General features: G+C 41.1%; 3 protein-coding genes across 3 annotated transcripts; all 3 read left to right on the forward strand.

Moving 5' to 3' along the window:
* The first annotated feature begins 6421 nt into the window (after positions 1 to 6421).
* Positions 6422 to 7426, forward strand: LOC124999477 (trace amine-associated receptor 1-like). The gene is made up of 2 exons (XM_047574390.1): positions 6422 to 6752; positions 6825 to 7426. Exons 1-2 carry the CDS (start codon positions 6422 to 6424, stop codon positions 7424 to 7426), a joined length of 933 nt encoding a protein of 310 aa, XP_047430346.1.
* A 2948-nt stretch (positions 7427 to 10374) lies between these two features.
* On the forward strand, positions 10375 to 12296 carry LOC124999229 (trace amine-associated receptor 1-like). The gene has a single exon (XM_047574046.1). It carries the CDS (start codon positions 10520 to 10522, stop codon positions 11447 to 11449), a length of 930 nt encoding a protein of 309 aa, XP_047430002.1. The 5' UTR covers positions 10375 to 10519; the 3' UTR covers positions 11450 to 12296.
* Positions 12297 to 13921: 1625 nt separating this feature from the next.
* On the forward strand, positions 13922 to 19500 carry LOC124999478 (trace amine-associated receptor 1-like). Its single transcript, XM_047574392.1, has 3 exons — positions 13922 to 14019; positions 18294 to 18320; positions 18413 to 19500. Exons 1-3 carry the CDS (start codon positions 13922 to 13924, stop codon positions 19233 to 19235), a joined length of 948 nt encoding a protein of 315 aa, XP_047430348.1. The 3' UTR covers positions 19236 to 19500.

A 19500-nucleotide genomic window follows, 5' to 3' on the forward strand; every position in this document is an offset into this window, starting at 1 on the left:
GGATTGTTGGACTCAGGGCAGCCTTGTACAAGCCTGAAGACATTTGATTGCTCCCTTTACAATTGCAACACTAAATACTAACACTGTTATGATTTGGCTCAAGGGCCACAGCATGTAGTATAGACCGAACATTACTTACAAAAATAAAGGGTTCAGTTCGCTTCCCTTCCCACTTTTCTTTGTTTATTTAAGTGTAATCATTTCATGTTTGGTTTTGTACGCTCTCAGAAGAGTGAGCCTGTGGGTCAGCTAGACTTTTGGTGTTATCTATATATGGATATTTCTGTTTAATGTTCTTCCTTTTTAAGATAATTTCTAAACCAAACAGCCTAATACAGCAACCTGCGTGGTTAGACTGGGCCCACTTCACCTACAGACAGTTTCTAACCTCCACGTGGATGGGGGATTTCCTCCTCTGTGTTTAAGTATTTGAGCAGTAAAAATACTCTTCTATGGCCTTATTTCTACACAAAGTCTTGACAGGTAGTGGATTTGTGCTAATGGGTGATTATTTGACCTATAGGCCCAAGGTCCAATTTTTGTATATAGAGCCAGAGTAGATTACTGTAAGAAATTAAAATGTTTCAAGTGCTGGTCAAATGAAGCCTGTGCTGCTGCTATAAAGCCCGGAAATCAAGTGAAGAAACATATTTAATCCAACCAGGACACTGTATTTTTAAAAGACATCTGGAGAGGCAGCACTGACAGAAGGTCCATATCAGGTCCCACTGACCACACTAACAACCCTGCAAGTGAATGAAGGGACAACTTGGATTCACACGTTACATTGTAAAATTGCATCAGTAACTTCAAATGAGAAAGTATGACAGGCTTGCAATGGCTTGGTGATGTGAGCGTGGTGGTTACCATCTGTGGTTTCCTGACATTGTGGGTGAGCAATACATTAATCTTTCCTATATTATATTTCCGTCATCATCCATTTGCTTGTAAATCTTGAGATTTATGGGATATTACAGGCAGTATGTGAGAGGATGCTCCACCCTAGCTGATCCCTTGTACCACCTCACTGCTGGTGACACCTGTGCTGCCCTCACAAACTAAGTCCCTGGGAAATAACAAGACTGGTGAGGGAGGCCACCAAGACACCTATGACCACTCTGAAGCAGTTAAACTTCAGGTGAGAGAGACTATACATACAGCTGTTGCCCGGGTTCTTCAAGACCTGAACAACTGTAATGCACTGTATGTGGGGCTTAGTTGAGCCTCCATTTCCCATCTCCAGATGGTACAGAATGCCATTGCTGTTAGGGAGGCGAATGCCAAGAGCCGGACCCAGAGTGCAGACACAGACACACAGGACAGTTTAATGTGTTTATTGAGAAAAATAAGACAAAGGAAAAACTTAGTCTGGGGCTGATGGCAGCTGGAGCACACGGCACTAGTAGAAGTTAGCGAAACTCAAAAAATTTTATAATTCCTTCCGGGTGTTGGGAACAGGCCACTCCTCCACCTGTGCAGTCGAGGAGGATATCATCTAAATAAACAAATACAAAGCTGTTTAGACTGTTAATATGAATGTATCATTCACACCTCTCTATCTTGGGAATATGCCAGATGGATTGAATAGAGCTGATGTGTACCTACTTACGGTCTTGCTGGCTGCAAACAAAAAGGCCATCACAAAATGCTGGCTCCAGAAAAATGCCCCCACTACATATTCTTTTGTTAATATTGTAAAACAACCAAATGTATTAGAGCAAATGACTTACTCAGTCAGACTCCAAAAGATCTAGGGGAAAAACAATGGCAGAAATGGCAAGCCTATTTGGATAATGAGCAAGACTGTATGCATGTACTGGGAATGATACTTTGTCTTTTGGATTTACTGATCACCCTCGGACCTTGGATATGGGTAATTGTTCAATGTTCATCTTCCTGTACCAAAGGATGAAAATGATCTATAAATAAAGGGTTTAAAAAAAAAAAAAAAAAAAGCTGTTTAGACAGCAAGCAAATAGCATGACAGTATGTACTCCAGCCCAAGATTTTACCGACTGTCCAGTCTAGGTTTTGAAGTTGTGAAGGTGTGCGTGGTGAAGAAATCATGCTCAAGCTAGGTTTCACAATGGTTGCCAGAATAATCATGGTCAGAGGTGGTGTCTTGTGTGTTACCTGTGCCAGCAAGGTGTAGGCTAGTATTAGTTTTTCAAGCTGCGCCAGCAGGATTCCTGCTTGCATCGCCACCCTATAGTCCAGCAAATTGGTCTCAGCCCTCGAGTCCATGAGCTAGAAGGGGGAGTATAACCCCTCCCAACACACTAATGCCGACACCCGAAAACAAGTCTTGGAGGAAGGCTTAGATTATGCCTTTTGGCTCACCAGTGCCCCCAATCTCACTGATGAGCCCTGTCTTTTGGCTGTGCAGAACAGAGGGAGACAAAATGACCAGCTTTGCCACAGTAGAGTTACTCATTCCCCCAGATCCTGCTGTCCAGCTGCATGCTCTTCCCCTCCGCAGGACGGGCATGTTGTGCAGGCTGGCTAGGAAGGGTGAATCCAGGAGGTGTGATTCCTGGCGGCGCAACATGATTGGATGTGGGTTTAGCGTGCCGGGAGCGTTCCTGCCGTCGCTCTCGGAACCGGTGATCCATGCAAATGATAAGGTAACCAGGGACTGGAGATCCGAGGGTGGGTTAAGTTAGGGAGCAGAGCCCCCTCACTCCAACCTGCGTCCAAAACTCTACAGAATAGTCCATCTCTGACCAAGGCCCATTCCGCAGTCCAAGTAAATGGCTGGAGGCGGAGCCAGCAAAACTGGGGTGATCAAACAGACTTAAAATTTTCCACAAAGTCTTTAAATGGGAGTGAACTCAAGGAGCGACTGGAGTTTATTGCCTCACCCCATGCTAGCACCTACCCCAGAGAATTCCTATCACATAACTGATCTTAGCAACATCATGAGCGAAGGTCTGGGCTCTTTGCTGAAAAACCAAATCACACTGAAGCAAAAAACCACAGCATTTGTCCAGCTCACCGTGAAAAGTAAGGCTCGGACGGGCTGAGATTAGGAACGGCCATTCAGCCAGCTGCTGAGACGACTCCGTACAACACTGATTATTTGATCATGTTGGTTGAGGCCAGTGCGCAGCTCACTGGGTCTGCTTAGTTCATGTTGGCCTCCCACCTAAGACTGACAGGGGAAAAGGAAAAAACACAAATGCAAACTGTACATCCTCACAGCTGCGCCTTTTTTTAACTGGCAGACGTAAATACGAACACTATCCCTGATTTTGCCTCAGTCCACCATCTGCCTGTATGTTTTAGGATCCATTTTAAAATTCTTTTATTTGCTTTTAAATCTCGCTCCGCCCTAACCTGCTGAACTGTAACACCTTCATACACCCACCCGTTCTCCCATGTCAGCTGATCAGCTGCTTCTGAATGAACCAAAGACCAAACAGAAGCTTTGAGTGGACCATGCCTTTGCAATTGTGACCACACAACTGTGGAATGATCCACTTCTGTCTGTTTTTATGCCACTTCTTAAAGCCCTGTGGCTTATCTTTTTAGTGATGTTTTATGTTGTTTTTTATATATATATCTTCTATTTATTTCTTCTGTACAGCACTGTACAGTGCTTTAGAAATAAAGTTGGATTGGACTGGATAGCCTGTTTCATAATGCTAGATTCCATTTCAGCCACATTGTCTCAGAACACACAAATGTATCCTAGGTAACTTATGTTAACATGATGTTAGATTGCCACTTTAAAGCCAAATTATATTCAAACACCCTTCCAGAACTCTTTATTATCATTTTTAACCTTTCCACTTTGCCTCTCCTCCTCCTTGAACCGTCACATTATCCTGGTGTAAGAGTTTCAGTGCCCTAATGACCCTAGAGGCTATGCTGTCCGGGGCATTTTGCCCCTGATAGGGTCTCCCAAGGCAGATTAGTCCTAGGCGAAGGGTCAGAGAAAGAAAGGTTCAGAAGACCCTGAATGATAAGAAGAAACAGGAGACAGTGTACTTGGCTCGGGGGGCCACTGAGCCCCACTTTGGAGCCAGGCCTGGGTGGTCAGGATTGTTCTTTGCACTTATGTGTCAAACAGCTGTTCAGAGTACCCACCCTGTTTTGGAGTCCCTAGGATCTGAACCCGAGTGGTGTTCAGTTATTGGACTTCTGTGCGAGTCCATAATACCATGGTTGAACATAAGGTTATTCATTGCTGCTCTTGGCACCATGACAGCCTAGGTTGCAGGTCGATGATCATCATCTGACCTGCGATTGTATGTACTGGACACTTGGGTGATAATCACCCGGTGGTGAGTTAGATCCGATGGCAGGGGAAGACACCACACAGACGTGGTAGGCCCAAACCAAAAGTGAGGGTCTGCTAGGAACGCCCAGCGGAAGAACCTGTCAAGATGGTCTTTAACTCCCACCTCTGACAGAACTTCAACCACGCCCCGGGGGTGGTGGGGAATCTGAATGTGCCATGTTCCGCTCTGCCATTGTAAAGGTGGCTGCTGTGAGTTGTGGTTGCAACGTCGCTAGTAATGGTCGCGGTAGCCATTACAATGAAGAAGGAGGCCTACAAGGCATGGTTGGTGTGTGGGTCTCTGGAAGCAGCTGACCGGTACCGGATGGCTAAGTGGTCTACGGCGAGGACAGTCACTGAGGCAAAAACTCGGGCGAGGGAGGAGTTCAGTGAAGCAAGCAGCAACACTCGGGGCTATTGTCCACCAGTGGAAGGAATACTTTGAGGAGCTCCTCAATCCCACCAACATGTATTCCTTAGAAGAAGCAGAGCCACAGGGCCTGGGGTTGGGCTGTCCAATCTCTGGGCAGAAGTCGCTAAGGTAGCTAACAACTCTGCCCTGGGTATCTTAAGGCTCTGGGTGTTGTAGGGCTGTCCTGGTTGACATGCTTCTGCAACACTGCATTGCATGGTTCCCATCTTTAAGAAATGGGACCAGAGGGTGTGTTCCAACTATAGGGGGATCACACCCCTCAGCCTCCCTAGGAAACTCTATGCCAAGGTGCTGGGTGGAACCATGGACCAGCTCTTTGCTGGAGGGGAAATGGGAGTTTGCCCAACCGGTCCACATGTTTTGTGGATTTGAAGAAGGCCTATGACCATGTCCCCAGGGGCATCCTGTGGGGAATGCTCTGGGAGTATGGGGTGGATGGCCCCTTGCTAAGGCCATTCAGTCCCTGTACCAAAGGAGTGCAAGTTCGGTCCATGTAGCCAGCTGTAAGTCAGACACTGCGGTGAGGGTTGGATTCCGCCAGGGCTGCCCTTTGTCTCCAGTTCTGTTCATAACTTTTATGGACAGAATTTCTAGGTGCAGCCGGGTGGTGGAGGGTGTCGAGTTTGGTGATCGAAGGATCTCCCCCCTGCTTTTGGGGATGATGATGTCGTCCTAGCTTCATCGAATTACAACCTACGGCTCTTGCTGGGGCGGTTCATAGCTGAGTGAGAAGGAGCCGGGATGAAGATCTCCAGATCTGAAGCCATGGTCCTCAGTCAGAAAAGGGTGGATTGCCCACAACAACGAGACGGATCAGAGCTTAATTGGTCTGTCATGGTAAAGAGAGAGCTAAAATGTGAGGTGAAGCTGATCTGTGTTCCAACACTCACCTATGGTCATGAACTTTGGTTAATGACCGAAAGAACAAGATTGTGGATACAATCGGCTGAAATAGTTTCCTCTGCAGGTTGGCCAGGCTCAGCGTTAGAGACAGGGTTAGGAGCTGGGTTAGGAGCTAGGAGCTCAGAGAAGGAGCTCAGAACCGCTGCTCCTCCACTTCAAGAGGAGTCAGTTGAGGTGGTTGGGGCATCTGGTGAGGATGCCTCCCGGACGCCTCTGTTTAGAGGTGTTCTGGGGCATGTCCCACCGGCAGGAGGCCTCGGGGGTCACCCCGGGACATGTTTGAGGGATTTTGCCGGGTAAGCAGAAGAAGACGAGACCTTTCTCCTTTGCATTAGTCGTGTATAAACCTACTCTTTGTTACAGTGTTCTTTATATGACACTAGAATTCAAAACTCAAAACACACAGAACTCACAGTACAGTAACTGTAAGAAAAAACACAAACACACATGAATGTCATTACTCATCATTTTGTAATTTTGTATGTGATGCAAACAGGACATTGGTTGGGTACCCACATCTGATTGGATGACCAATCCTTGTGTTAATTGCATGCATAAGGTAGGGGTTTTTAAATACCAAAGTCTGATGTTCAATACATTGCTGCAGTACCTACACATCATTCCCCTTGCATGGACTGTGCAGATGTATTATAAGGTGAGTTAGAAAAGAGGAGAGATGAATGTCTGAAAACATTTTAATCTAAAATGTACATATCTGTGTAGTTCTGATGTGCATATTGTACATGCTGCACATATTGAAAACTTTCTTTGCATTATAGAGTGATATTACAGGAATCGCCAGCATGGATCCAGAGCTGAATGTTAGCAGCAGGAATTACATTGCTGATGACATACATCCCTGCTATGAATCATATAATTTAACTTTCATATTTACAAGCAACCCTTCCATTGTATGTGTATTATTATATGTTTTCCTTGGCTCATTATCTCTTGTCACAATATGTGGAAACCTTCTTGTAATGATCTCCATCATATACTTCAAACAGTTGCACACTCCTACTAACTACCTTATCCTCTCTCTAGCCATGGCTGATCTGCTTGTAGGGGTTTTAGTTTTCCCTTTCAGCATGGCATTCACTGTGACCTCATGTATCTATCATGAAAATCTGTTTTGCAAAATACGGGACAGCTTCGATGTGTCGCTTTGCACATCTTCCATTCTGAACCTGTGCTGCATTTCCATTGACAGATACTACGCTGTGTGTCAGCCTTTGACATACAGAACTAAAATCAATACTCGCGTTACTTTAATCGTGATCCTATTGTGCTGGGGTGTTTCCGTTCTAATTGGAATTGGGATCATAATTGCAGGTTTCAGCCAAGGTACATGTGAGGAAATGTGCTCCGTTGATGTTGTAGTGGCAAACACTATCGGACCAGTTTTTTCATTTTACCTTCCGGCGATCATAATGCTCTGTATTTACCTAAAGATTTTCCTAGTTGCACAGAAACAAGTAAAGAGTATACAGAACACAACTTGTCGGAGCACAAAGTCAGGAGCTATTGTCAGTAAGATGGAGAAAAAGGCCACCAAAACTCTGGCTATTGTTATGGGAGTTTTTCTTTTATGTTTAACTCCCTACTTTATTTGTGTTGTTTTTCAGCCTTTAGCTGATAATCCTCCATCAGTTCCTGTGATTGAAACACTAAACTGGCTCACTCTGTCAAATTCAATGTTGAATCCATTAATTTATGCCTTCTTCTACAGCTGGTTCAGATCAGCTTTCAGGATGATAATTTCTGGAAAAATATTTCATAGTAATTTAGCTGATACAAAATTGATTTGAAGATTAATTGCTGAAATACTAACATACAAATAAAGATATACTATTCTACACCCAAAATAAAGTTTATAGGCTCATTATACTGACTGTACAGGCAATATTTTGTAAAAGTATTCATGTATTATTTGAAGAATCTGTTAAAAACAACTAATAAATGAACTTTTGTGTGTGTAAGTGTTTCTTTTAATGAGATATCCCATGTCTTGTTTGTAGAATTTTGCAGCCTGGGGGTATGATGTTCTTCTTTTCACCAGAATTCATATTTACATGTAGTTCATCGCAGAGTTATCTTTTTGTGAATGAGAGCTTTTGGGGTATCTCTGGCATTATGGCAGGAGAGGTTTATGTGATTCAGTGACTGCTGACTTTTTGCATGAATCGGCAGTACTTTACCAGCACATAAAAGGTACAGAGGAGTTTGCTAAAAAATGTGGAACACTGTATTGTGTGTGTAGATTGTTGCATTAGTTGTGTGTATATACATATACATACATTTTCACCAGTTTCACCTCCCCTCTTTGCTTCCCACTTTTTCTATACAGCACCGTTTTTCAAAAGTGTGAGGTGCGCCACCCCTGGGGGGTGTCAGAGGACGTCAGGTGAGGCACTGAGAAAAAATTAACCTGAAAAAAAAAAAGTGTAAACATCTGGTGAGGAGAAAATGGAGGAAGTATGACCCTGATTATTTAAAGTTTAGCTTTTCAGTTATTGGTCCTGACGATGCATGCACAGCTTTATCGAGGTATGCTCAAAATTCTACTTTCTGAATGCGGTCCACTTTACATGCAACGAAAATCAAATGTCCTTCTATATGTGTATTTTGAGCGGGTTAATAAGGTCCCTTTCCGGATGTTTTTGTTCTGGGGTCATATGTGCAGCGGTTGTGGAGTATGCACACATGCATTGTCTAGTTTAACTCCGATTAAGGTGTGTACAAGCCAGCGTAAATCGATTTCCAATACATTATCTGTCTTAGTTGGATATGAACAACTCCGATTGAAGTTGGAGTAATGCTTTTATGTGCACTTACATTTTCCAGTTAGAGTTGGATTAAGGCAATGATTCGTTTTTTTCACATGCATGTAAACGTGTTATTTGCAAAGAAGTGCTAGTTCATGACAGCATCCAACCATGTAAAGTTTAAAGATCAAGCGTGTGTGGCACATAGAAAGCATCAACAGTAATAATAGTAATAATAATGGGGTGGGTTTGAATTGTCACACACAGAAAGCATCAACAGTAATGACAGTAATAATAATGGGGGGGGGATTTGAATTCTCTTAGGGGAAAACCTGTTAAACACATCATGTCTATACAAACATACAAAGTCTCGACAGGTATTGAATTTGTGCTCATGGGTGAATATTTGACCAAAAGGCATAAGATCCAATCTTTCTATATGAAGCCTGAGTAGACTACTGTAAGAAATTAAAATGTTTTAAGTGCTATCAAGGCAACCAAGACCTACGATCACTCTGAAGTACTTATAAGCTTCAGATGAGAGAGACTACACATACAACAACTGGTGGCCGGGTTCTTTATTAGTCTAAACACAGGAGCGGAGGGATAGAAAGACCACTAATAAAATGAGTAACATGGACATCACTAGAGCCACGGAAGATCACAGCTCCCAGAGCAAACGGACCCTGGTAAGGAAACACCAGAGGTGGGGTAAAAGATTAAAAACAAAAATAAAATAAAATAAAGTATTTGCAGTGGTTCTAAAAATATATAGGCTGGATAGACCAATAAATACACAAATAAGCAAATAAATACTGTGTTAATCCAGCAAATCAAGCTAAAATTTAAGACTGACTAAAAGCTAAGCTAAAAAGGTGGATCTTGATTCTCTTTTTAAAAATATCAATGCTCTGTGCAGCCATCAGGTCCTCTGGCAGGTTGTTCTCACCATGCTTCACCATGCTTCTTTGTCCTAACTCTAGGAACCACTAAAAGGCTGGTACAAGGGGACCTCAGGGCTGCAAGGGTCTGACCAAGACCATTAAGACATTTAAATATCAATAAAAGAGCCTTAAAATCAATCCTGAAACACACGTGGAGCCAATGCAGCGATCTTAAAACTGGTGTAATATGCTCTCTCTTTCTGGTCTCTTGACACAAGATGCTGAATTTTTAAGTAATTGTAAAGAATTGATAGTCACTGTTGAAAAAAAAAAAGCTAATATGAAAATTCACCTGGATAAGGCATATGGGAGACTCTAAGGTCAACTGGAAGAAGGTTCTTTGGTCTGATGAGACAAAAATGCTCTGGGGATGTGATGTGATTGCAGAAAAATATCGTCAGAACCTGGATGATAATCTACCTCAGTCTACGAGAGAACTATAATTTGAGAGGAGATGTGTTTTACAGCTAGACAACGACCCCAAGTATTCAGCAAAGGTCACGTTAACCTCGCTTTGTTTCCTTGGCCAAATACAAAGCATGTTCACGGGGTATTTTTTAAATAAGAATAATAAAAAAAGTCTTATTGTTAATATACGTTTGAAGTGTTAAATATCCCCTAACCCTCCTTTATTACTCAGTTAGCTACTGGAAAGCATTAGTGTCTCCAGATAGTAACGTCAGCCCTGCTAAGATGTAGACACTAGAAATATTTATGTGTGTACATAAATAAACCTTAGAAGGTCTAAATACTGGAAACGAGAGCCCCACAAGTGACATTAAAACTGTTCAATATTCCTGTTTAGTTTCATACATGGTCCCTTACAAAAAATAATAATTATACACAAATAATTAGATATAATTAGATATATTATTAATAATATTAATAAGAAAAAAATAATTAATTACACATTGTAATGAGCTGAAAACCTATAAAAGTGACAGTCAAGTCCAGGCAATGTGCTCAGTGTGACTGAGACCGAGCACACTCATCAACACGGGGACCTCCAACACAGGGACCTGATGAGTAAGACCTGAAATTCTTTGCATGTGTGTCTTACGTGTGTCATTTACAATGCAGACATGGGTTTTTTCTCACAGAAAGAAATGTTACGTTCAGTACACTTATTAGTTCATTGTTGTCTGTTTATGGAAAACTGAACTGTTTGTTGAGATTTCAGGTGGGTGGCCTCATGGAGTCTTTTAACATGACAGACTTAAACTGGAACTTCTGTCCAGCCAAAAATAACATATTATGTGCGTTACTCTATATTTCTATTTCCTTTTTGACTGCAGTGACAGTATGTGGAAATCTTCTTGTGATAATCTCTATCATTTATTTTAAACAGCTCCACACTCCTACTAACTACCTTATCCTCTCCCTAGCAGTGGCTGACCTGCTAATAGGAGCTTTAATCTTTCCTTTTAATATGGCATTTTCTGTAAAAACGTGTATGTATCAGAGCACTTTAAAATGCTTAATACAAAAGGCCTTTGACTTTATAGTCAGTTCGTCTTCCATTCTAAACTTGTGCTGTATTTCGATTGATAGATATTATGCAGTGTGCCATCCTTTAATATATAAAACTAAATTAACTGATCATGTTTCCACGATGATGGGCCTGGGGAGCTGGGCTGTTTCAGTTTTATTTGGAATATGTATATTTTTAATGGATTATTATTACGATTTATGTAGAATAGGGTGTTTTTTCATGAGTGGTATTGTATCCATTTTAGCATTTTATGTCCCAGCAATAATACTGCTCTGTGTCTACTCTAAAATTCTACTTGTTGCACTGAAACAAGTATCCAGCCTCCAGAATGCAACCTCTCAGTCTGGACCGGTTGGCAGTAAGAAGGAGAGAAAGGCAACGAAAACAATGGCTATAGTCATGGGATTATTTTTGATATGCTGGCTGCCTATTTTTATCTCTTACCCCTTTTATACTTTGAGTAACATTGTTATTGATTTAATTGAACCCTTTAACTGGTTTGCACTTTCAAATTCAATGTTAAATCCGTTTATTTATGCTTTCTTCTACCACTGGTTTAGGTCAGCTTTCAGGATGATGATTTCTAGAAAAATATTTCGAGGCGATTATGTTAACACAAAGCTGCACTGACTGTTCATGTCCATAAATATTACTATAACTATTAACAAAATTAACAAAGATGTTCCATTCTATCTTCTGTATAGTATTTGTTTCACAGATGGACTATTATTTGTTTCATTATTATTTATCTCATGGACTGTTTGTGTGTCTAATCAGTTATAGCCGAGTGTCCACAATATCGTAAAAAATCTATTCTCTAAAACAAGTTTACAAGTTTTATTTCTGACATGCTGGCTGCCTCATTTTATCTGCCATCGTTTTTGTTCTTTGAGTAACATTGTTTGTAATTTAACTGTTTAACTGGTTTGAACTTTCAAATTCAATGTTAAATCCATTTATTGATGCTTTCTTCTACTGCTCGTTTAGATTAGCTTTCATGATTTCTTGAAATACATTTTTAAGTGATTTTGATAACATAATTCTGCATCTTATGTTCATGTACCTAATGTAACTGTTATGAATAAAATAATAATAATATTATAATTATATCATATGCCATGCCACATTTACAATATTATGGTCTACATATTCTTCACATCATGTAACTCTTGTACATACACAGAAGGTTTAGGTATTTACAACTGTGCTTTTGTGTTGTCACATACAGTAACTGTCACTGTCACCTACAAGAAGAATGAGTTAAAATAATCAGTCAAAACACTTACAGACCTTCATGAGTTATCAATAAATTATTGTTACTGTTCTCTGGGTAAATTGTTACTGTTCTCTCAGTAAATATGTTTTAACTGGCTATTTTGTATAAACCCCTTACAAAGACATTGTTGCAATGTGAGATCACAGTATCAGTGGGACCTTTGTGTGTTAATGAGATTATAGGTTACACTGTCACCATTAATCAGACCACAGCCCATACACTACATCCAAGAACATAGCAATAAACATTAAACACTGAAACTGATTGAACAGCCTGCACTTGTGTGAGCCTGTGTGTGGTGTGCGTGAATGTACTCCATTAAGTCTAGAAGATGTATTCATGTAGGGAAAGAAAGATAGGTAGACAGCAATGGCGTCTTTGCATTAGGTGCCGGCCCCACCAGAGGGCACTGCTGTGGAGAGGAGCTTTTATAAGTTTTCCTGTGTCAAACATGTTGTTGTGCATAACTTAATAAGTAGAATACACTTTGTCGCCAATGAAATGTCCGCAGTCAGTGCCGTAGACACTTTTTGTCTTGTAGTTGTGTCAGGATACTTTATTGTGCCTGATCTAAATAATCTAAATGGAATTGATAATGTAGTTTATATGTTGTGTTTTTATTGTTGCAATGTTACAGTTTCGATCTTGTGTTTTTGATACAGTGAGATCTTGAACACTGCTGTGGTGGTGCTATTGATATGATTACATGTGTCGTCAAATTGGCATTTATTTTGTCGTCAGGTGCAATTTTGTCGTCACCTGTTTGTTTTCCGGTGCGGTCAATCCCTCTCTCACTTGCTACTGTTATTTTGTTTTTGTTTGTTTTTTTGTGAAGGCATTGATTATGATATTTCTGGATTGCATTCTAAGATTTTCTTCCAGAATTTCCAAGCCAAAATAGCCACTGATTACTCGTTTCTTATTGAAAGTACTTGTATATAATAGTGGTAAGAACTGTATTGCCCACAATAATATGTACAGGTGTAGCAATATGATAGCGGCCAATATTACAATAATGTACTATATACTATTAAGTTTCAGCAGGTATCTGTTGGCAGGTGTGGCGTGAACAATGTACAATATACACATTTATGTCACCTGAGTTTGTGAAAATTCTCAATCGAATATATTTATTTATTTATGTTAACATGATTATTTATGATAAGATGATTAGTTAAGCTGCTCCAGACTTGCACAGGAGTTATGTGTTTAAGGATGTAATATATTTTCCTCCTTCAGCGTTCGTCTAAAGGTGTTAGGTTAAAGGTTATTGACCATTCGTTGGGTGTTAAAGTACCAGTTGTTAAATTATCAGCTGGTAGGTGTCAAAGTCTTTTTGTCTATACAAGGAGAATGCTGGAGCTGAACAGAAAGGAATTCTGCAGTTGGCTTCTAAAGTTCCCTCAGATTCTGCAAGATTTTTTTTGACACTGTTCTTACTTTTAATAAACCTTTTTAAATGCAAAAGAAGACTTGTCAGTAGTGGTCGCTTCTTTCTTCAGTGCATCAGTACACAACAAAGACCCTAACCCTATGCACAGTCTTAGGTTGAGAACTCAAAAACCTAGGACAAGGACACAAACACAGGACTCAGGAGTTCAGGGTAAAAACAAAACTGGACCAGAACAGTGCAATGCTCACCTAATCAAACAACAGGTCCACAACTGGAAAGCAAGAGTTTAAATGTTAAACTTGAGAGGGGCCAAAACAGGCTGTAGAAGCTGGTTGATAAACACTAGAACGTGGGCTACTGCGGAGTGGGAGAGTTGGAGGTACCCGTCACGGGATTAAATGACTACAGTCCAGTCACCCTGACGTCTGTGGTCATGAAATCCTTTGAGCAACTGGTGTTGGCCCACCTGAAGAACATCACTGGACCCCTGCTAGACCCCCTGCAGTTTGCCAATAAAGCTTCAGGCGTCACGTGACTTTTTGTTGAAGCCGCCATTTTGGCAGGAAATCTCTGATGAAAATCCAAAAGGCGTTGAATAAAGGCAACTGGAGTAGTAGAATTTCTTGAAGATGTTTCACCACTCATTCGAGTAGCTTCTTCAGTTCTAAGAGACTAATGAGAAGTTGAGGTTTAGGAAGTTGATGAAAATGAATGGCGCCAGCACTGATTTCAGGCTGTCAGAGTTTACTACACTTTAAACAGGTACAAAATGACCAGTACAAGGCAACAGATTACATATCACAGACTCTTGTCATGTCCCAGGTGTCCTTTTTTGAGCAGTAAAACAGTCAGCGGGGACAATAGTCCTGACCTGGAGTATCCAGATATATAGAACTACCTAATTAACATTCTTTCATCCTACTCCGGAGTCACTGAAAGCATAACGGGGACTAGAATAAGAAGTCCAGTGGTCACCTAGTAACTAACCTAGTCAGTAGCAGTAGGTAATAGAGATGATGGGAATGCGACTACACTCGAACCAGACATCTCTACCTTCTGCCTATGTCACAAATGAGATACAATTAGCCTAGCCTAACATTCCTCCCCTCTACCAAGATCAGAAGTTACACACAAGAAAACGCCAGACAAACAAGCCTAACTAGCAACAATAGGCAGTGTGCAGCACATCATTGGGGTTTTCTCATGGGCACCACCCTTCACTGATGTTTCGTTAAGTTAGGCTCACGACACCTCAAGAAGGCTTAACAGTGAGCTCCAGCGTATCAGAGTCACCCCCCTCAATGCAGCCACCACGCCACTGTGTGCCTTCAACCGACAGATTAGATTAATCTTACTACAACTGCTACCTATTGACAGTACATAGCTAGCCTTACCTTTAGCATGCTCCCCAGTTAGTGTTCTTCCTCCATAGCCACAACCACTGACTCTCTCGCTCTGCTGCCAGGGACATATTCTTTACAGCAACCCTCTTTTCTCCAGCCTTGTTACTTCCGATGCCAACTCTGGGTATCCATCTCTCTTGCGCTCATTCGCCTCTTCAACTCTGTCTTCCCATGGGACAGTTAATTCCACAGAAATACACTATCCTTTCCTTCTCAGACCATAACAGCAAGTCCGGTCTTTTGAGGGTCACGGCTATCTGTTGTGGAATGCTCAAACCGCCATCTAAATCGGTCCTCAGCTCCCAGGCTCTGGCCACACTTAGCTGCCCCACACTATGCCTGAATCTCGCTGGTCTGGCCTTATCTCCTTCCTGAACAAACGTAATATGCTTATTCTCCTTTCTAACAGATGAGAAATTTGCTTCAATCCGTTTTTCCTCAGTTGCAGCTGCTAAGCATTTCAGAACCTGGTTGTGACGCCAGGTATCTCCCTTGGGAGAGGCCAACCCTGCAACCTGTCAAAATGTGGCTAAGCATACGTACACAATAACAAAGTAGGCAGGCAGCATCCTCCCCTAACCACTGGTTTATGTTTTGGGGAGATGGCAGCACATCATAAATTGCCCCTATCATAAATCTAATCCTACTAACCTCCATGCTCCACAGCTCTCTCCACGACATCTTCCTTTTCTCTACACTCTCCCAGTTCACCTACTGTCCTTGCTTAGCCTGTGACACTGCCTTAGTGCATCTCATTGCTTCCTATGCCTATGAATTTCCTCCACTACCATCTTCCTCTTTTCCGCTGCGGATGCCTTCCTCCAGAGAGGTTTCCCTGCACACAGTCCCAGGCCTCCACACCCTTGCTACACATGCCCCATAATATCCTTAAGCCTGAGGGCAGCCTGTGCCTCCTGAACCGCGTCTCTCGGGTTCCACTTCCTCCCTGTTTTAACTGTGGGGGCTGTACGCCTGACTACTGGATCTTTCAACTGAGTAAAAGTCATCTCCAGTCTAGCCTTTGCACACTTAAACTCCTCTGTTAGACTAGTTACTGGGAGCTCCAGTATACCTTTCCCATACAAGGCTGCACTGCTTAAGCAGTGTGGGACACCAAGCCATCTCCTAATTGATGAGTTAATCATCCTTTCAAGCTTCTCAACCTTTGTCAGAGGGACCTCATACACTGTTAGTGGCCACATTAGTCGGGGTAATAACCCAAATTGCATGCACCATAATCTCAGCTTTCCTGGGAGCCCTGACCGGTCTATGCTTGAAATGCCTTGAATAATTTCTTGTCTCAGTCCTTCAAACTATGCTACATCACTGAGACTGACATCATACCACCTTCCCAGACTCTTCACTGGCTTCTCTAGCACTGTGGGAATCACCTCCTCATTTATGACAAATTTCTTATCTACTACCTTTCCTTTAACAACTGAGATACTCCTAGACTTACTCTGCTTCACATTCATCCTAGCCCACTGCAAGCTGCTGTTTAACTTATCCAGCAGTCTGCTAATACATGGAGCAGTTGACGTCACAGTCATCATGTAATGCCATATAGGCCCTAATTGGAGGGAGATGAAGCCCTCCATGCAGCTTTTCTCCATTTACCACCCATTTCGAGGCCCTAATAATCACCTCCATTGCCATTGTAAAGGCTAGTGGAGAGATTGTACACCCTGCCATGATGCCTACCTCAAGCTGCTGCCATGCTGTAGTATACTCTGCTGTGGTAAAGCAAAGCTGTATATCTGCAAAATATGCTTTCACTAGGCCTTTGATACTGCCTGGAACTCTAAAAAAATCAAAAGCTTCCTGTAGCAAATTGTGAGGAACTGAACCAAATGCATTAGCCAGGTCTAGAAATACAGCATGCAGGTCTCTCTTTTCTCGCTTTGCTAACTGAATTTGGTGCCAAATCATCCTGGTGTGCTCTAAGCATCCAGAAAAGCCGGGGATTCCACCCTTTTGCACAAATGTATCAGTCAAGCCATTTTCCTCCAAGTACCTGGACAGCCTCTGTGCCACAACACTGAAGAAGACCTTCCCCTCAACATTAAGCAAACTGATTGGTCTAAACTGACTTATCTCTACTGAGCCCTTCTCTTTTGGAATGAAAATCCCCCCTGCTCTATGCTAGCCTTGGGAATGACCTGTTTCTTCCAAACTACCTTCATCAGTTTCCAAAAAAATCTCAATACATCTGGTGCACTTTTATACAGCCAATACGGGACTCCATTAGGCCCCTTGGCTGAAGAGGCTCTTGTGCGTAGATTCATGAACAGACTGGAAAAATTTCATTGTTTTGTGTGATTTCAAAAGAGCCTTCCCTTCCCTGCTCATGGGAAAGCAGAACACTGTTCTATTCTACTGTTGCCAACATAGAGACAGAGACTAAAGCAAGAAAAAAATGGCTTCCAGGATCATCTACAAGTGGAACAAAAATGCTGACAAGGCGTTACAGGACTGCTTTGAGACAACGACTGGCAGACATTCAAAGACACTGCTGATTGTAACACCAACGGCTACATGGACTCTGTCATAGGCTATGCTATAAAAATCAATGCTCTCCTTATTTTAAACCCAAATGTTTAATAATGTAATTCCATTACAAATCACAATGGTCACATTTGCTTTCAGTGTGACTGCATAGACTTTACATTTTTAAAAGTCACATTTTAAAATGTGACACTATGATTCGGATTTATCTATATCTTTTATGTTTTGTTTTTTAAACCACAAAAACCTCTTGATTACCATGTGTGTTCATATGTTTTATACTCTACTCTATATGAGCTCAAATTTGTGACATTGTGTAGCATTTTAAATGGTTTGCTTCTACATCATATCCTTGCTTTCATCTGTCTAGAATTTGTGACATGGTGTGTGTGTGTGTGTGTGTTTGAGTACTACTGTAATACTGTGCCTTATTTGTTTTTTCCTAATCTGTTTTAGTACTGCTGTACATACATCAAATAAAATGAGTTTCAGTATTATTATATTATATATCAACATCCCTTACAATTGAATTCATCATCAAATTCATCATCAAATCTTTTTGTGGCAATGTCATATAAGCATTACATATAGTTTGTCAAAGCTTATTGGTAAGTAAATATTTAATTATATATTGTAGTGAGCTGGGACCCTATAAAAGTGTTAAAGTCAAGAGACCCTGCTCAGTGTGACTGAGATCAAGCACACTCATCAGTGGACTTCAAGTACAGGGACCTGATAAGTAAGAGGTGAGAATGACCTGGAATTCTTTGTATGTATGACTTATCTGTGTTATTTACAGACTTGACATTTGTCTGTACTCACGGAAAGAAATGTTATTTTGAATGCAGTTATTTCTTCATTATTGTCTCTAGAGCGAACTGTTTGTTGAGATTTCAGGTGGGTGGTCTCATGGAGTCTTTTAATATGACAGATTTAAACTGGAATTTCTGTCAAGTAAACAATGACATATTGTGCGTGTTTATTTATATTTTTCTTTCCTCAATCACTTCTGTGACAATATGTGGCAATCTTCTTGTGATAATCTCTATCATTTATTTTAAACAGCTCCACACTCCTACTAACTATCTTATCCTCTCCCTAGCAGTGGCTGACCTGCTAATAGGCGCTTTAATGTTTCCTTTTAATATGGCATTATCTCTAACAACATGCTTGTATCGGAACACTTTAAAATGCTTAATACAAAAGACCTTTGACTTTACAATCAGTTCCTCTTCCATTCTAAACTTGTGCTGCATTTCGATTGATAGATATTATGCAGTGTGCCATCCTTTAATATATAAAACTAAATTAACCGATCATGTTTCCATGATGATGGGCCTGGGGAGCTGGGCTGTTTCAGTTTTATTTGGAATTTTGTACTTTGTAATTGAATCTTCTTATGATTTTTGTAACATAGAGTGTTTTGCCCTTATTGGTATTCTAGGTTTTTTAACATTTTATGTCCCAACAATAATATTGTTTTGTGTCTATTCTAAAATTCTACTTGTTGCACTGAAACAAGTATCCAGCCTCCAGAATGCAAGCTCTCAGTCTGGACCAGTTGCCAGTAAGAAGGAGAGAAAGGCAACCAAAACAATGGCTATAGTCATGGGATTATTTATGATATGCTGGCTGCCTATTTTTATCGCTTACCCCTTTCGGCCTTTGAGTAACATTGTTGTTGATTTATTTGTGCCTTTTAACTGGTTTGCACTTTCAAATTCAATGTTCAATCCATTTATTTATGCTTTCTTCTACCGCTGGTTTAGATCAGCTTTCAGGATGATAATTTCTGGAAAAATATTTCAAGTTGATTTTGCTAACACAAATCTGCACTGACTGTTCACATGCATTACAATGAATATTAACAAAGATGTTCCATTCTGTCTTCTGTACAGTATTTGTTTCATTTTTAGTTGTATTTTAGTATTTTTAGTTTCTTAGTTAAGTGTCCACAATATCGTAGAACATCTATTCTCTAAATAAAGTTTCTAGCATCCAGTCCCAGTCAGGATCAGTTGCCAGTAAGAAGGAGACAAAAGCCACAAAAAAGAATGGCGATAGTCATGGGATTATTTCTGACATGCTGGCTGCCTCTTTTTAT

Source organism: Mugil cephalus, chromosome 21 (genome assembly GCF_022458985.1).
Source record: "Mugil cephalus isolate CIBA_MC_2020 chromosome 21, CIBA_Mcephalus_1.1, whole genome shotgun sequence".
Taxonomy (NCBI): Eukaryota; Metazoa; Chordata; class Actinopteri; order Mugiliformes; family Mugilidae; genus Mugil; species Mugil cephalus.